Genomic DNA, 19,274 nt, shown 5'->3' on the forward strand with positions numbered 1-19,274 from the left:
GATCCAAATAAATTCTTGACAACTTCAATTTTTTTTCATCTACTTATTATGATATAACTCATTAGTCCAGGTGTGAAAAGTTTTGTTTTCATTATGTTGAGCTGCAATCCATACTATGAGCACATCAAGTCCTCTTCACTCTCAGCAAGCAAGGCTGTGTTGCCCGCACGTCACAAGTTGTTTGTGACTCTTCGGCCAATCCTGATGCCGCTTTATTTTCTGTAGGATGATGACGTTAAATGCCATTGAGTTGGTTCTGACTCATAGCAACATTGTATAGGGTTTTCCAAGGCTGTAAATCTTTGCAGGAGTAGAAAGCCTGATCTTTCTCCCACAGAGCGACTGGTGGGCTTGAACTGCTGACCTTGTGCTTTGCAGTCCTGTGCTTATCCTATAGACCACCATGCTTCCCAATGATGTTGATGGCAGCCAGCAATGCTTCTGTGGGCTTAATAGTCTGTTACAAAGCCTCGGGCAGGCGCAGGAACACGGCCAGTGAAATTTTATTCTTACCCGAGACTCCAGTGGTCACCTTGCTCTCTTGATTCCCTTTGGTCATTCGAGAGGCGATATGATGTGGTGGGTGCACAACCACTGTCCCACTTGTAAGTCTTCTTCCTCCAGCAATTGACTGAAGCAGCACTAAGTGTCCCTATGGTAACACTTTACTGTGCTGCCCCACACACCTGCTGTGTTGTCACGGAACCAGGTAGACGAGATAAAGAAAATGAGGGAAAACACAACCTACCATCTTCTTCAAGGAGCTCTGGTAGTGTAGTGGTTATGAATCGGGCTATTAACATCAAGGTTGGCAGTTTGAAACTACCAACCATTCTGTGGAAGAAAGATGAGGCGTTCTGCTCCCTTAAAGATTTACAACCTAGGAAACTCTGTGCAGGGTCGCTATGAGTCGGAACCTACCCCATGGTACACAGCAACAACCTCCCAAAGGACCACTGTGTAGTGGATCTGAAGACCTATGGTCACTTACAGCTCTGTCCAGATGGACCACAGGGCCCCAAGTGGACCATCATTGTCTCTGTCCGTGGATTTCTTCAGTTAGTGAAGGGGTTGGGTAGAAACTCAGATTCTCAGAGATGTCGAGCCCCAGCTGCTCCTCACTCTCCCCAGGAAGGCTCTCTGTGAGACAGGTTCTCCCTCCACCTCTCACATCTGTCCCTTCTCTATGACCTCACGGGCCTTAGTCTGTACAGTCATGCTGTGTGGCCCCACTGCTTCTCAGCAGCCCCTTTGAGCAGCACCTTGCACCCCCTGAACCTTGAAAGGAGGAAAGGACATGTTGAAGAACCAGTTCCCCATGCAGATGACGCCCATCTCCCTGCCCTCTACCACCGCACTTGACTCCCATTGCTAATCACATACATGTACTGCTGAAGCCATGACCTCCTGGGTGTTAGGATCCTCATGTAAACACTGACAAAATCAGTGAGATTTCCACACCAGGGGGTGACAGACTTCAGAGTTGACACTCGGAAAAATGAGATCCTTTACACAAACCCTGGGTGGATACACAGGGTGTTCCGACCACATTTATGCCTGAGTCGGACGTTTATGCAAACAGTAGCCACACAGCTAGCTGAAATGCCTGGAGCAAAATAATACTCAACCCTAAAGCTTAGTCAAGCAGCTCTCATAGCGTAGTGGTTACAAACCGGGCTGCTAATCTCACGGTCAGCAGTTTGAAATCACCAGTTGTTCCACAGGAGAAAGATGAGACTTTCTGCTCCCGTAAAGATTTATAGCCTCAGAAACCCTATCCTGGGTGGCTATGAGTCGGAACCGACTCCGCAGCACATCACCACCACTACCAAAGCTGAATGACTTGAAAATCATAGAACTGATGGGAAGCTTTCAGCTCTGGTTTTGAAATGGCGAATTGAGTGCCTTTCAAGGAATTGAGATTTGTTTTGTTTTGTTGTTTATGGTGCATTGTTAACCTCCTCCCTTGGGCGCACAGTTCTGGTGAGTGTCAGAGTGGATGGCTATTATGATAGAACAAGCCTGTGATGTCTTATTCTTTCATGCAAGGCCTGCAGGTCTTGAAAAGAATCTCTGAGGTTTTATATGAAGCAATGCCCTTGCTCCTTCCTATTTTCCTTCTAAGTGTATTAACCAGTTCCCTTGTGGGAATGTGCTTGCCAACTTAGGAGTATCTCACTTTATTTAATAAGCATTTTCCTGGAACACAGTGTGTAAATCAGATTTTAATAAATTGCATCATATATTTAAATGCCTGAGGGGCACTCATTTTAGGACGTGAATCATATTCTGAATTTTAAGTGAATTTTTGCACCCTATATTGTTCCTTTCAGAATTCCATGTTTTCACTTTGCTTTATTTAGGTGCTACTTGTGTTGACTTATTAAATCCATGGCAGAATTTTTAAAAGCAAGAGGTTGAAACCTACTTCTGAATAACTCTCTTGGTTCTATCATTGCTGGTTATAGCTAATTAATTAGCACTGAATGCACATAGTTAAAACTTAAACCCAAAGGATGGGTAATGGAAGCAACTTACTAGACTTGAAAGTTGTGTAAGAACTTTTTTCAGGCATTAATGGTCAGCCATTAATTAATTGATGCCTTTGAGTTGTGGTGTTGGAGGAGAATACTGAAAGTGCCATGGACTTCCAAAAGAACCAATAGATCTGTTTTGGAAGAAGTGCAGCCAGAGTGCTCCTTGGAGGCCAGAATGGCTAAGCTTCGTCTCTCCTACTTTGGACATATTGTCCGGAGGAAACAATCGCTGGAGAAGGATGTCATGCTGGGTAAGGTGGAGGGTCAGAGAAGAAGAGGAAGACCCCCAACGAGATGGATCAGCCAGGTGGCATCATTGATGGACTCAGGTGTGGCGGCAGTAGTGAGGTTGGCCCAGGATTGAACATTGTTTCGTTCTGCTGTGCATGGGGTCGCTATGAGTCGGTTCTGACTCGATGGCACCTGACAACAACAACAATGGTCAGCCGGTCCAAGTTTTGAAGGGACTTCACTATAGAACTATTAGTATTAAAAGACATTTCTTATAAGAGTCATCTATGATAACCCCAGTGACATGGACATGCTAGGATCAGCCATTGAAATCATGAATAAGTCAACCAGATCTCTTGTTGGTAAATAGAAATGTTGGAGCTCAAAAACAATCAATATTTAATGAGAAGTGGCTGGAGGCTAGGTTCCCGAAATCGTCTGTGACCTCTGTATATTGCCTAGGACTGAGCAGAGGGGCCTGAACCTTGAACAAAGAGAGAGACAGAGACTTATACTTCATCTCATGTTGGAACTGCCCAGAGGGGAGGCTCTGCAGGCTGTGTGATGGTGACTGTTTCCTGCTGATCAGAAGACCATCCCGATTTCATTGTGTCTGCCCTGGATATGAACATAGTAAGTAGGCAAATGGTCTATATTTCCTGACTGATAGTGGGAAGAAAACAACAGGCTCGAGGCTGAATTCAGGAAGCAAAAGGATCTGACTGCTACATTAAAAATAAAGCCGACCAAAATCCAAACCAAACCCAAGGCTGTTTCAGTCTATTCCAACTCGCAGGGACGAAATTGGACAGATGAGGCTGTAAATCTTTACAGAAGCAGATAATCTCATTTTTTCTCCTGCAGAGCAGCTGGAGGTTTGAACCACGGGCCTTTCGGTTAGCAGCCCAATGATTAACCCACTGTGCCAAAAGGCACCTTAAAACAGAAAGAAGATGCCATGTCATAGTGAGGCCACCATATGTTTTCATGCGATTTTACTCAAACTCCACCGCCCACCAACCCACCCATACATCCCACGTGGCATGCCTTACTGGAGACCATTCTCTGCAGTGATCATGAGATTAGAAATAGCACTCTGGTGCCCCTCGGTCCATTTCTGTTCCTCCTCTGTGTCTGGTGTGTAACCATCACATCACACCCTTGTCATTCCTGATGACCCCATGTGCATGCTCCATGAGGCTTCCAAGACTGTGACCTTTTGATAGTAGATTTTCAGGCTTATCTTTCCAAGGTGCCTCTGGGTGGGTTGCAACAACCAACCTCTCAGCTAGGAGACCAGTGCTTAACCCTTTGCATCAACCATGACTCCCCATGGCCCCTAAGGGCATCCAAACCCTAAGAGTGGGCCAACTAGATCAGCGGCTACGTGGCAGAGGCTTGGCAGCCTACTCCTGTATTGAAGAAAAACTGGGCCTGTGAGTAAGATCAGTACCTTCATGCCATGCGCACACGCTCTCCCATCTGAGACACAGCCATCCTTCTGTAAACCAGGGAACCTTCTTCATGTGGCATGATGGATGAGTCTTTAAAGTCCTAGAACAACAGAGCCCTCTTAATTGCAGCTTCTAGGACACATTAAAACCGAGCCCAGGAACAGAGACGCAGCTAGGAAGGAAAAAAGGGTGCTGGCTTTGACTTTGCAAGGTTCTTTTGTAAGAAGCAATGTTGTTGTTAGGTGCCGTCAAGTTGGGTCTGAGTCATAACGACCCTATGAATTGTGTCATGTAGAGTCACATGTTGTACCATGTAGAGGGTTCCTGAGGCTGTAAATCTGTGTTTGAGCCTCATCTTTCTCATCTCTGCAGAGCTGCTGATTGGCTCAAACCATTGATCTTGTAGTTTGTAGTCCAGTGCTTATCCTACAGAGCCACAGGTCTCCACAAGACACTTGAGAGTAGCTCATATTCCCGGAACTGCTCTATGATTTAGGTCAGAGGCTTGAGAACCTGGCTGAGTGTTTGCATGAAGACAATGGACAGAAGAAAGGCCTGCCAGATGACGCTTGAAACGTCAACCAAATGGGATGACCAGCACACAGTGAAAAAGGATGCTGACCCAGAGTGAGCTTTCCTAAACCCTAGAGCTCCAGGTGGCTGACCCAGCGTGTGGAGAAGAGCCGGCACGGAAGAAATACACACCCATTCCTTAGGATTCAACAGAACCTTTCTACATGAAACACAACTGTTTAAAGAAAAAAGAGGCCGAGAAAACCACAGGAGCACAGTGTGGCTAAATTCATTTTATTAATAGAATCTCGTTCCCATGTCCTTTGAAGGGAAATTGATATTTGATGTTTTGGGTTTCCTCTCTCTTTTTTTTTTTTTTTTTCAATTTCCACCTTACCTACTTCATTTACTAATGTCATAAAGAAAGGCTCAGTTTAGAAATTCAGAGTGTCAGATTTATTTTCTATACATCTTGTCACTTACTATGGATGTTTGTAAACAAATATGTTCCATTCTTTAGGAGACATATGGCTTCTAACTTGTTTGACTTAATAAGGCAACAGAAGTTCTGTGTTCAGTCTGCCTCTCAGGGTTGTATTCTCTGAATAATTTAATGCTCTGAGAGCTGTCTCTTTCAAGGGCAAAGCTCTACTCTCCATCTCCTGTCCTCTCCACCTCCTCTTCCTTTCATCAAGCATGGGGGGGAGTGACTCTTGCAAACAGACCCAGAACAGCTCTCAATCAGAGCAGATAAAGCCCAGTCAGACACCGGCTCCCACACTTGCTTCCTTCCACTTGGAAGAGATCAGAAAGTTGAGTCTATTCTCTAGGTCTAAGACCACTCAGGCCGATTTGAGAACCTGTAGCAATAACTCCAAAGAGAGCATCTCCCTACAAGTGTGGCCCCAGCTTAACCAAAGCTCTCCCTAGGCTGAGTGAGCAGGAGGAGAAGCAGTGGGTCCACTCAGGAATGTCAGGCTGGAAGGGCAGACCACAGGGTGGCTGATGTCTCTGGAATAGACCCCAGGAACGCACTGCAGCTGCCCTTCTTAGCAACCCAGAGCTCCACGAACCAGTCAGTTCACTTCTCTGAGCTTCCTTTGTCATCTGTGAAGGACATGAATAATGCTGATCTTCTGGGCAGGTTTGAAGGAATGAGGTCATATCAGTAAAGCATTCAGAACATCACCTGACACCCGATAAGCAACAGGCCTTCTCCTAGCCCCACGAAAAGGCAGCTGACAAGTGATTACTCAAACTGGGTTGGAGGGGTACTTCTTGGGAACCATCCCAGGGAAGATTGTTCTGAGCAATCTCACAGTTCAACTATGCCCATCATGGAGGAATGAAGACCTCATTTTATAAATTGTTTTCAAAAATTGAAACTATTTTATAAACCACTCAAATATGTACAGATACAGATAGGTAATTGTAACCTGTTGGTGGTGGTGGTATGTTGTCGAGTCCGTTCTGATTCATAGTGACCCTGTATAGGGTTTCCAAGGAGCCACTGGTAGGTTTGAACCACCGACCTAATGTTAGCAGTCCAGTGTTTATCCTACAGCACCACACCAGGACTCCAATTGTAACTTACACCCTTATTTATGGGGCTTGGAGAGAGCTAAGTGATTGGACACACACACACGAATCCTTAGCTCTTGAGTTGATTCTGATGTGATCTCAGGGATGGGGTGGGGCTCAAACGACCCATCTTTAAGTTATCAATCAAACACAAACCATCTGTACTACCCCGGGACTTCATGACAACCTAGAGATCCATAAACCCACTGTATCAATAAATACATCAATGGAGAAAAAAGACTGAAGCTGTCAAAGACTTCGTTTTGCTCAGATCAACCATGAACCCTCATGGAAGCAACAGTCAAGAAATCAAACGGTGTATGATTGCATTAGGCAAATCTGCCGCACAAGACCTTTTGAAAGTGTTGAAGAGCAAAGATGTCAGCTTGAGGACTAACCCAAGCCTGACCCAAGCCATGGTATTTTCAATAACCTCATATGCATGCAAAAGCTGGACAGTGAATAAGGAAGACCGTAGAAAAACTCGATGCTTTTGAGTTATGGTGTTGGAGGAGAATATTGAAAGTGCCATGGGTTGCCAAAAGAACCAATAGATCTGTGTTGGAAGAAGTGCAGCCAGAGTGCTCCTTGGAGGCCAGGATGGTGAGACTTTGTCTCTCATGCTTTAGACATATTATGAAGAGGGAGCAGTCTCAGAGAAGGACTTGGTAAAGTGAGGGGTCAATTAAAAAGAAGAAGACCCCAACAAGATGAATTGGCCCAGTGGCAGCAACAGTGGGCTCAAGAGTAGCAACAGTTGTGAGGCTGGTGTGGGACTGGGTGATGTTTCTCTCTGCTGTCCATAGGGTCACTCCAGGCCAGAACCGACTCTATGGCACCTCACGACAGTAACAACTATCTTAGTAGAGATGGTAAGAAGTTAGAAACAGGAGAAGTACTGAGAAAATAACACTCCTCCTTCAAAAAAGCTTCTAGTATAAACTGACATCAGTTTTCATTGTAATTTAACATTGTTTTACACATTTATTTGCTTGTTTTAAATGCCTTCAATGCTGAGCTTAGATTGGGGCTCATTGTTGTTAAGGATCATCAAGTCTGTTCCAACTCATAGCGATCCTCTATAGGGTTTTGGAGGCATGTAAATCTTTCTGGGAGCAGAAAGTCTCATTCTTCTCCAACAGAGCAGCTGATGGGCTCATACCACCAACCCTGCGGTTATCAGTCCAGTGCTTATCCTACAGAACCATGGTGTTCATAGTCACATAAAATGGCTGGCACCATTCCTATGAATTCTGGTGTTGTTTCAGTCTCTTGCTTTCTTTCTAAGGCAAATGTTATGCCATTTTGGTCTTCCTATTCATGACAAGAGAAAAATCATTGTTGTTGTTAGGTGTCCTCAGTTCAGTTCCAATTCATGGTGACTCAGTGGACAACACTGCCCAACCTGGCCCCATCCTCACAACCGTTGCTGTGTTTGAACACCTGGTTGCAGCCACTGTGTCAGCCCATCTCATTGAGGGCCTTTCCCCCTTTTGCTGACCCTCTACTTTATCTAGCAAGATCTCCTTCTCCAGAGAGTGGTCCCTCCTGATACAATGCCCAAATTATGAGACAGAAAATCTCTCAATCCTCACTTCTAAGGAGCACTGTGGTTACACTTCTTCCAAAACAGATTTGTTCATTTTTCTGGCAGTTCATGGGATATTCAATATTCTTCACCAACACCACAGTAAAGCCATGATTTGCAGTTGCTTTCCCTTTTAGTATGGATTTAGGGTCAATGGCTGTGTTTTGTGTGGCTCTGAAATGCACAGTGTGTATAACAGAATAAGAGGGAAAGCGAAAGGGACCTCAAGTCATGGTCGACTCGTTGTGAAGAGAAGCTTGCCCATGCTGTGGTCCCACCAGCCTTCCAGTAACCCCAGCATCTCAACACACACCTGACTGATCTCCCCGGGCAGCACGGCATGGCCACCATTGTACTTGGCTGGGCAAGAGTGCCTTTCTAGTCACATCAAGGGCAAGATTTAATGGTCTGATGTGAAAATCTCATGCACGACCCAACCTAGAGTTACATGGTGTCTTAGTTTCCTAGGGATGATGTGACACAATATGACAACGTGAGTGTCATTAAAGACCATCCTGGAGTCTAGGAGTCTGAACTGGTGTGATTAGGACACTGTTTTTCTCTGCTGGCTCTAGGGAGAGACTCTTCCTTGTCTCTTTTAGCTTCATTGGCCCTGGGTGTTTCTTGGCATCCATTGGCCTGTAGACAGATCCTCACATGAGGAGCCTTTCTGTTTGACTGATGTCATGTCCATCTCTCTCTCATAAAGAGAACAACTCGATCCCTCTCTACTCTGGCATGACCTCCTTAACTTAGCAGGTACCCTCTACAAAGAAAGCCCCTATTCCTCAGAGTCCCAGTTACAGGTACAGGAGAGTTAGGACTTTAGCGTATCTTCTCAGGGGACACGATTCAGACCACAAGACACAGCCGAGGCAAAGTGGGATGCAATAATTCCAACACATGAAAAAGTAAACATGTAATACCCCAAACATGCAAAAAGCTCTTGGCGATAAATGAAAGATAAACAAGCCAAATAGAAGCAGAGAATCCAAAGAAGAAAAGATAAGAAGAGATGATCAGGCTTGTGAATGATTGCTGTGGTGTTATGAAGTCATTTCCAACTCACAGTGACCCTGTGCACAACAGAACAGAACACTGCCCAGTCCTACACAAACCTCACAATTGTTGCTCCGCTTGAGTTTATTGCTGTTGCCACTGTACCATTCCATCTCGTTGGGGGTCTCCCTCTTTTTCATTGACCCTCCACTTTACCAAGCATGATGTCCTTCTCCAGGGACTGGTCCCTTCTGATAATGTGTCTGGAGTAATAATTAAATAATGTAATTCAAACCACAATGGAGGAGGATCACTTAAGGCATTCCCAGGAATCTGGCATTCGTGTTTCCCCTCGATGTGAAGGCAAACAGGCTCACTGTTTTGAAAGATAATATAACAGTTTTATTAATATTAAATTGCCTTCCATTCAACCCCTAAACTCAGCTTCTAGGAAACTATCCCATAAAAATAACAACACAGATGTTGTTGAAATACTAAAAGATTGTAAGTCATCTAAATGTTCATGGGTAGGAGAATTGAATGCTGTGGAGTGTTTGATAGACGGAAATGTGTATTCTAACTTGGTAAAAAGAAGCCCAGTTTTGTCATATAAAGCATGCAGGCGTGCACACAAACCACACTGCAGAACAAAATGAGCTCAACTCTATTTGTCTCTGACACATGCTATTTGTGTCTATGTGTGAAAACATGCATGTATTTTCTAGTAAATGCATCAGGGAGAGACTGGATGAGCAGAGACTGAACTGTAAAGTTAACTCTCTTTGGACGTGGAGGAGACTGGTAGGGTGAGAGACCTGTATTTCAGTCCGAATGTGCCCAACGATGCTTATGTTTACTATGATGGTAATGCACTCAACTCCAGCAGCACGTGTCAAGCACTGTCTCATTAGCGCCTTGGTTAGGTCTGTCACCTTGGGCTGTGATGGTTGACCTTGAGATGGGTACTAGAACCAGCACATGGGCCATCTGTGGAACACTTGGAGGCCCTCTCGATAATTCCTTCTATTTCTGGTCATTTTACAAAACTAGTTTCTGTGACATTTTCTTTTTCACCTAGCCTTGAACCTGAGATTGTCTTCTGTATTTATGAGGGCATTTACAACAGGAACAGAGCAAGCGTAGTTGAGACTGGTGGCGAGGATTCTCCCAGTCTGTCTGCCACACATTGCTTCAAGCTTCACCTTTTTTCCACACATCCTCAATTCAATTAAAATATTGCATAGACAACACCAGCAAAGGAATCCGAAAGGGCACTGTAGAGGTGAAAATAAAATAACTTCACATAAACTATTCCAGTTATGAGTGAATATATTTAGATTTTGTTAAAATAAAAACCAAGGCTAATTATCAACAGCACAATGGCACAGAGCAAGCAGGGAGACGAGGTGGAGGAGGCAGGGTAATTCATTTGTAGTAGCATTGCATATTATTTGTTGTCTCTCTCCACTCGGAGCGTGGGCGACCATTGACACAGGACAAGTGAGCTCATCTATGCCTCAACAGGTAATGTGGTAGGGCTCGATCCTGGATGCCTGTCTGGACAACCTGGAGAACTCCTCTTGAAGCCCTCAGCCTCTCCTCATCCCTACTTCTTAATCTCCACATGACTGAGAACGTACTAAAACAACAACAACAAATCCAGCAACCTTTGAGTTGGCTCTGACTCACAGCGACCCCATGAATGTCAGAGTAGGGCACTGTGGCGTTTTCAGTGGCAGGTTTTGGGGAAGTGGATAGCCAGACTTTTCGTCAATCCACTGCTAAGACATTCCATTAGCACCATGTTGACTGGTTTTCAGAAACTTCAACCATAATGAAATGTAAACAGTTAAATAAATGCTTGGCTGCTGACAAAAACGTTGGTGGTTCTGGTTTTCCAGAAGTGTTTCAGGACTTGTCCTGTTTACAGCTTGTCCCCAGCACCGCCTGTACCTGGTGGGTCCTCAATGGACAGGTGTTGAATGAAGACTCTTCAGATCACCTTGTGGCTAGATAGCCTCGTTTAGAGCAGTCTGTATTATTTTCTGTGCTGTGGAATCAGGCAAGTTATGACATTTCAATTATAAAAGATGTGACCATACAAAGGAACCTATATGGACTCTTTGTAATGCGCTCAGAGAAAGAACTCAGTATCTGGAGAGCTGTTGGTGGCAGTCTTGTCAATTGGAGTCCATGTGGCATTGTGGGTGAAGACGATACCAGACCACTAATCTCAAGGTTGGCAGTTCAAATCCCACAAGCCAGTCTTTGCTAGAAAGATGCAAGTTATCTGTTCCCGTAAAGATTTACAGTCTTGGAAACCCTATGTGGGGTCACTATGGGTCAGAATCATCCCCATGACAATGGGTTTGGGTTTCTTTGGTCTTGTTTTGGTTTCATTGGGACATTTGAAACACCATATACTCCTAACCAGAAAGCTCCCTTGTATTTCCAAGAATATATTTGTTGTTGTTGAGTGCCTTCGAGTCAGCTCCAACTCATAGTGACCCTGTATAGAGTTTCAGAGGAGCAGCTGATGGGAATGCACTGCTGACCTTATGGTTAGCAGCCCAGTGTTATTCCTATAGTGTCACACCAGACGTCCCATCGAAGGTATGTTGTTGTTGTTGTTGTTAAGTGCCGTCGAGTCGATTCCGACCCATAGCGACCCTGTACAGGGTTTCCGAGGGTGTAAATCTTTATGGAAGTAGAAAGCCTCATCTTTCTCCCGCGGAGCGGCTGGTAGTTTCGAACCGCTGACCTTAAGGTTCACAGCCCGATTCGTAACCACTATGCTACCAGAGCGTATAGTAACCACTACGCTACCAGATTTGTATAGTAAAACCCAAATCCAGTCTGAGGACCAACCTTGAATTAACAGCTCCTGTCCGAGCATCAAGTCTCGTGTTTGGCCGGATGTATGGATCCTAGCATGTCTCACTTACTCTCATAACCAGTTCATAATCTGAAGCTTAGAACAGGTGCCTGTACTGCTCTATTTCCCTTTTTTTTAACATTTCTTTGTTCCTTGATTGTGATTTATCATTGTTTAAAGAGCTCTGAACTTTCCAATTTCCAAAAGATTTCTGCATTTGAAGCATAATTGTTCTAAAATACTATACAATTGTTGAGATCATCTGAAGATCATGATTACATAGACTCAGAAAACGCCACTTGAAACTGGGTGAAATTGAGGTATTAGAGGAAAAGCTTAATCCCCAGAATATTAATCCAAGCTTTCTTTGGAACAAGGAGCCGGGCTGAGACATTGGCCTCCTTTGTAAATGCATTTAAACATCCTCCACAAGAATTATAATTTAGTTCTAGTCAGGAGTAGCTGAGCAAGAGAAAACTTGATTACTCAGAGGCACTAAGTAGATTAGGGAAAGAAATAGAAATCCCTTCAACCAGGGACCGCTCTGTGGCCCAGCTGTGCAAGGCCTCGTGTTCTGGTCTAAATTGATAGGTCCTGTGATGGATGTCTATCATGGGTGAAATGAATTTACGATGCCTTTGCCGTTTCTCTGGTGTCTAGATGCAGCTTGGTAAAAATAATAAAAATAATAATAATAATGAGCCACAGTCATAGAAGTTTTCTAACTTAATTTACTGCTGAAATGGAATGTAACTCCTGGTGTGGCACTATAGGATCAGCACTGGACTAGGAACCACGAGGTCAGCAATTCAAACCCACCAACTGCTCCTTGGAAACCCTGGACAGGGTTGCTAGGAGTTGGAAGCAACTCAACAACACTTCGCAACAACAAAATGGAACAGGAAGTGGTGAGTGTGGCAGCGCAGACTCCTGGGGTCTTAAGATGCTGGCAGGTTGTTTACAAGAATTGGGAGAAGGCTCACATGCCACACGTCACCAGAATAATCACACTCACTGTCTCAGAGCATATGGAACCCAAACCGAACCTATGTTATACATACAACTACCAAATAGACAAGTTTGTTGTTGTTAAGCGCTGTTTAGTCGGTTCTGACTTATAGCAAACTTGTATAGGGTTTCCAAGGAATAGCTGGTGGGTTTGAACTGCCGACCTTGTGGTCCCCAGTCCAGTGCTGATCCTACAGTGCCACAATTTTCAACTAAGTATAGATTTCTCATCCATTTTTCTATCTCATTGGAAGCTATTTTGTGCCCAGATCAGCAAGGTCCCAGAATACTCTTAGGTATGTTTTAAGAATTCATAATTTTTTTAAATGACAGAATTTGATAAATTTTATATCATGTTATGTTGTCAGAAACATAGATGATGGTGGTTATGTGCTGTGAATGTGGTTCTGACTGTGGTAGTGACCCTGTATAGGGTTGCCGAGGCTGTAAATCTTTACGGGAGCAGAAAGTCTCATCTTTCTCCTATGATATGGTTAATAGTTTCAAACTGCTGACCTTGATGTTAGCAGCCTGACTCACAACCACTGCACCGCCAGAGCTCCTTAGAAACATAGAAATATAGATGGTATATTTTAAATGTGCAATATAAGAGAAATCTAAAAGATCTAAAGATACTTCAAAGTACTCTGAAAACCATCTAAAATCCATATATAATTCTGGCAACTTCATCAGTTGTTTATGAAAATTAAATGTGTTTAAGTTTATACAATGAAACTCCTGGTGTAACATTGTAGGATAAGCATTAGACTGCAAACTACAAGGTTGGTGGTTCAAACCCACCAGCTGTTCCTTGGAAACACTGTACAGGGTTGTTGTAAGTCGGAATCGACTCGATGGCACTTAACAAGTTAATAGAAGAGCCCTGGTGTGACACTGTAGGATAAGCACTAGACTGCTAACCACAAGGTTGGCAGCTCGAACCCACCAGCCACTCCTTGTGAAGCCTGTATTGTTGTTGTTATGTGCCGTGGGGTCAGTTCTGACTCATAGCGACCCTGTACAGGGTTTCCAAGGCTGCAAATCTTTACAAGAGCAGAAAGCCTCATCTTTCTCCCATGGAACAGCTAGTAGTTTCAAACTGCTAACCTTAAGATTCGCAGCCTGATTCATAACCACTACGCTATCAGAGCTTCTTACAGCTCTTTATAGGATTTCTGAAACTGTAAATCTTTATGGGAGCAGAAAACCTCATGTTTCTTTCATGCAGCGACTGGTAGATTCGAACTGCGGACCTTGCAGTTAGCAGCCCAACTTGTAATCCTCTAAGCTACCAGGACTTCTGACTTGCATAGTTGTCAATACTAAGTGCTTATTGAAATAAAAACAAAACAAAAAAACACAAAAATCTAGAAGGAGTGGATCATCCCAAGAAACGAATGAACAGGAGAAAGATGCAAGCATTAGCCTGGATCCAGGATCAGCATTCTCCTCAGAAGAAAACTATACATAATGTGTCTCTGATAGCTCCTAGAAAGGTCTGTTGTTGTCCCTGTTGTTGGGTGCCATCGAGTTGGCTCCAACTCACGGTGACTCTGTGTTCACCAGAATGGAACACTGCCTGCTCCTCCGCCATCCTCACGAGTGCTGTTACATTTGAGCCCATTGTTGCTGTCTCTGTGCCAGCCCATCTCGGTGAAGGTCTTTCTCTTTTTTGCCGACTTTCTACCTAGAAACACAGTGAAACAAAATAACTAAAAGGAGAAAGTCAAAGGACAAGATAAACAATGTCTTAGTTTTCTTTTTTTTTTTTTAAGGAAACAGTGGACAATAGGGTAGTGCATACAGTTTAAACAGAATCATAAAGTTACTTGGCTCTATGTAAATCTTGATGATCTCGTTGGGATGAAGGGTAGCTGTATTCCACAACTTACGCTAGCACAGTTAACAAAGAAAAGTGGGTCTTATATCCAGTTTACCTCTGACTGTCCATAGAGCCCACCCTTACCAGGGGTCTCCCAGACTCAACCCCTACATCCCCCCCACCTCTGCTTTTCTTCCTCCCATGACCCTCAGGTGAAGACAGTATATAACTTCTGCTCTGTTTTCTTTAGTCCAGTGTCATTTCTCTTTCTTTGATTTTTTCATGTTCTCTTCTCATCACCATGGTGGCTCCGGAAACTAAGAGATGGACCAATACATGAGTCTGTTATTAGATAGACCATGGTTCGAATGCAGCAGCCACTCCCCAGGAGGAAGATGCAGCAATCTGGGGCAGTATAGAAACGCTATGGAGAAGTTCTACTCTTCTCTGTAGGTTCACCAGGTGTCCAAGTCGGCTCAGTGGCATTGGGTTGGGTTGGGTTTGGGTTTACTCTCAACTCGCATAACAACTGCTAACCCATCTACAAAGGTATCTGCCGATCACACACCTCCACCACAACTACATCACTCTCCCAACGCTGTATTCAAAGTTTCTCCCACCTGCCTTTGCAGCATCCATCCCCCACACCTGTGACCTCACCCTGCACCCCTGCAGGATGGCACCCACACCCATAGCAGTTCTGCCCAGCCCCACGATGGGTGCAACTCCAGACACCTCCTGGAGCCAAAAACAGTGAGGTGGGCCGTGTATCTAGTGTCCTCACTTAGAATCAGGACGTGCCTCCCTCTCAGTCAGGCAGCTCTGGTGGCGCTGTGGATTAGGGGCTAAGCTGCTAAATGCAAGGTCGTTGGTTCAAACCCACCAGCTGCTCCTTGGGAGAAGTATGAGGCTGTCTGCCCCCATAAAGATTTACATTCTCAGAAGTCCTGTACATGACTGCTATGACTCAGAACCAACTCCATAGCAGTGGGCTTGGGGTTTGGGGTTTTCTCATGAACTCTTATGGAGACAAGACATGTGAACTTGTTATTAGCGATATGAAACCCTACGCAAGTGTAATGTAAAATGAGGACTTGACGTTTTTGAAAACATCAAGATCCCTGGTGGTCCAGTGGTAAAGTGCTCAGCTGCTAACTAAAAGGTTGTCACTTTGAACCCACCTAGCTGTACCTCGGGAGAAAGGTCTGGTGATCCGGTCCCATAGAGACTGCAGCCTAGAAAGTGGACCCGGGGGAGCTCAGCACCGTCAGGTGGGGTTGTTATGGGTTGGACGTGGATTGGCTGACACTTCATACCAACAACAGCAAGCCACTACCTTACACACCCCTCCCCTACACAACATTCTGTACGTGGTATGTAATCAAGAATGACTTGTTGTGTTGAAAATTTTGCTTTAACTTATTGCTGTGGTTTTATCTTGTTGTTAAATGCCACTTGTGGAATTGGTTTCGACTCATAGCAACTCTGCATAGGCTTCCCAAGGCTTTAAATATTTTTGTGGGAACACAAAGCCTCCTCTTTCCCCTGAAAAGCTTGGTTTCATCATGGTGGTGGTGGTGGTGGTGATGGTGTGCCGTGGAGTCAGTTCCAACTCATAGCGACCCTGCCCAGGGTTTCCAAGGCAGCAGAAAGCCTCATCTTTCTCCCATGGAACAGCTGGTAGTTTCGAACTGCTGACCTTGAGGGTAGCAGCCCGACTCGTAACCACTATGCTACCAGAGCTCATTTTAAAAGACCCTGAATGATACAGCAAGCAAGGCCCATACTCAGATGACTGTTGTACCATTTATTTATTGACTTTGTTACATATAGTGTTATTTCAGAAGGTGAGGATTCAGTTTGTCTAGATGAAAATGAGTAAGATAGTACATTGTGATATTACACTACTGCATACTCATTTTTAACTTGGTGATGAAGTGAACTCTATGGATTGACAATACGATTTATTTCATTTAGGATTAGAATCATTTTGTTTATTTGTCTTCACAAGTGAGACTGGTTTTATTTATGCTGCTTAATAGAGACCTCATAAATGTAAGCTTTATTTTTAAAATGGTTGTTTTAATAACATCCCTTTGTATGTGCTCATCAATAAATGGAATCAGTTGTCTATTCAAGCAGTAGAAAAAACTTCCTAGTCTTAGCATAGTAAAATGATCTCTTGCAATAAAAAACAAAACAATAAACCATCTAAACACTGGAATTGATTACTATATACAGTGAGTGAGGGAAAAAAATCACTTTTGACATCCAACTTTAAAAACAAACAAAAAAGAACAGCCAGAATTTCATTCTCTAGCTATTACCTTTTCTCTGAAAGATTTTAAATAGTTTACATGCGTGCTGTGGTTAATCCAGTCTTCTAATAGTGGCGCTGTAGGATCGGCACTGGACTGTCAACCGCAAGTTAGACGGTTCAAACCCACCAGCTGCTGCTTGGAAACCTTATACAGAGACGCTATGAGTCAGAGTTGACAATAGTCCAGCTGCCATGCCCAAGAATACAAGTTGATAGTTACTGTTGTTGTTAAGTGCCGTTGAGTACGTTTCCACTCAGAGAGACTCTGTGTAGGGTTTCTGAGGAGCAGCTGGTGCGTTTGAACCACCAACCTTTGGGTTCAAAGTCCAGTGCTGGCTCTACAACACCATACCAGGAGTCCACACCATTAACAGGTATTTTAAGTGTTTGTTTTTCTTCTGGACTTAAAGACTACCATTAAAAGCCTAGAAGTAATTCATTAACTGAGTATATCTTCAAGTAAAATTCAAATACATTTAATGTGTGGCGTATTAGGGAAATGTGATTTTATGATTGTTCTCTGTGATGGCTGTTAGTTCCGACTCACGGTGACCCTGTACACACAGGAGGACACACTGCCTGGTCCTGTGCCATCCTCACAATTGTTGATATGTCTGAACCCATTGTTGTTGGTACTGGGCCAATCCTTCTCATTCGGGGAGTCTTCCTGTCTTTCACTGATCCCCCACTTTACCAAGCATGATGTCCTTCACCCGGGACTGATCCCTCTTGATAACAAATCCCAAAAATATGAGAGCTGAAGTCTCGCTGTCTTCATTTTCCCTAGACTTAGTGAAGGAAACGGGAGATGGGAGTCGGGAAGAGTCATTGCTAAGTACTGGTTTTTGACTACTTTGGGCTATATGGCATTTATAGTGAGCGCATTCACTAGATTAGGTTCAACTATGCCGTAAGAAAGGAGCCTGCTGATGCAACCACCTATTCAACTGGCTGTTAACCGAAAGGTTGGTGGTTCAAACCCACACTGGTAGACAGATCTAGAGCTTTACTCCCGTAAAGATCACCGCTTAGGAAATCCTAATGGGCAGGTGTGCTTTGTCTTCCAGAGTCACTATAGTTCACAATCAACTCGAAAGCACACAACAACAACAACATGTCAAATAACACATCGCACCACCAAATCCAGTGGCTTGACTAGACAGTGAGTGTATTTACTTTTCAGATGACAAGGTGCCTGCAGCTCAGGTCAGGTCTGAGGATCAGTGGCCGTGAGAGGGCTCTGTTTCATGCACTTGTAGTGAGCTGGGCTGATAGTGGCTTTGCCTATTCAACATGTTACCTCACAATCCTAGCCATCCCTAGAAGAAGAAGAAAACCAACAACACAGCCGAATATGCATGGGAGATTGTAGTCCAGGTCGAGAGGAGGCGTGCACTGCTTACTCTCACGATCATTGGTTAGAACCTAGTCACGTGGCCACAAGTCCCTGCAAGGGAGTCTGGGAAATGTAGCCATCAATCACACAAGCACGAAAGGAAATGACTCCTGTGAATCCCTACCAGTCTGTGCACCAAGAAAAATGTGCACTCCATGCTACTTAGGAAGTTGAGAAGAATTAGCTGACTTTCTTTTTTAATCTCCTAGCAAAAGAAGCCTGATTCATGTTTATTTGTTTCTAAAACAGAAGCAGATCATTCTGGGGAATATGTGATTAGTCAGAACAGCCCTGGAGCGAAGCCTATTATCCCAATTTCTCTTCCTCCTGCACTCTGCTGTGTGGGAGGCATGATCCCGCTCGGCCTTCCCTCTGGGTCTCTTAGTCAGAGAGCTGCCGTATGTCTGTGCTCTGGAGCAGGGCCTGCCCAGCCCAAAGGAAAGTAAGGACCCTCTCTCCCAAAGCAGGAAGATGTGCTGTTAGCTAAAGTGCTCAGCTTTTTCCTTTCATCTTGGTGTGTTTAATTTACTATCTAATATCCTTCTGAGTCAAGAGAAATTATCATCTTAAATTGAGATACATTTTCTCATTTTTCTTTATAGTGTGAGATTCCCATTTTAAATGCACATATAGGAGCATTTAGTGCATACATGGACTCACTGAGATTCACAGTTTGTGGTTCGACCATGCATATGCATTTAAATCCTCCAAGAACTGTGGAGATGCTGCAAGAAACAAACCCACCTGTTCCCGTCCACGCCTCGATACGCATGCGTTCTACCAACGCTGCTGCCAACTTCCTGATGTAAAAGGAAGAATTGAAAGGAAATGGGAGTGTTGTTGTTGTTGTTAGTTGCCATGAAGTCAGTACTGACTCATAGCAACCCTGTGCACAACTGAACAAAATACTGCCCGATCCTGAGCCAACCTCACAATCTCTGCTACTTTTG

General features: G+C 44.1%; 1 protein-coding gene across 2 annotated transcripts in view; it reads left to right on the plus strand.

Annotated features, from left to right (window-relative positions):
• Positions 1 to 19,274, plus strand: part of PACRG (PARK2 co-regulated) — a 670,998-nt gene that overhangs the window by 432,217 nt on the left and 219,507 nt on the right. Inside the window, exons 6-7 of one of the 2 annotated variants that reach the window (XM_006871168.1) lie at positions 9,435 to 9,453; positions 11,169 to 11,188. The exons of the other annotated variant lie outside the window; for it this stretch is intronic. Coding sequence (XP_006871230.1) covers positions 9,435 to 9,453; positions 11,169 to 11,188 — 39 coding nt within the window. The remainder of the gene's footprint in view (positions 1 to 9,434; positions 9,454 to 11,168; positions 11,189 to 19,274) is intronic. 2 annotated transcript variants of the gene reach the window in all.

Source organism: Chrysochloris asiatica, unplaced genomic scaffold (assembly GCF_000296735.1).
Source record: "Chrysochloris asiatica unplaced genomic scaffold, ChrAsi1.0 scaffold00162, whole genome shotgun sequence".
Lineage (NCBI taxonomy): Eukaryota > Metazoa > Chordata > Mammalia > Afrosoricida > Chrysochloridae > Chrysochloris > Chrysochloris asiatica.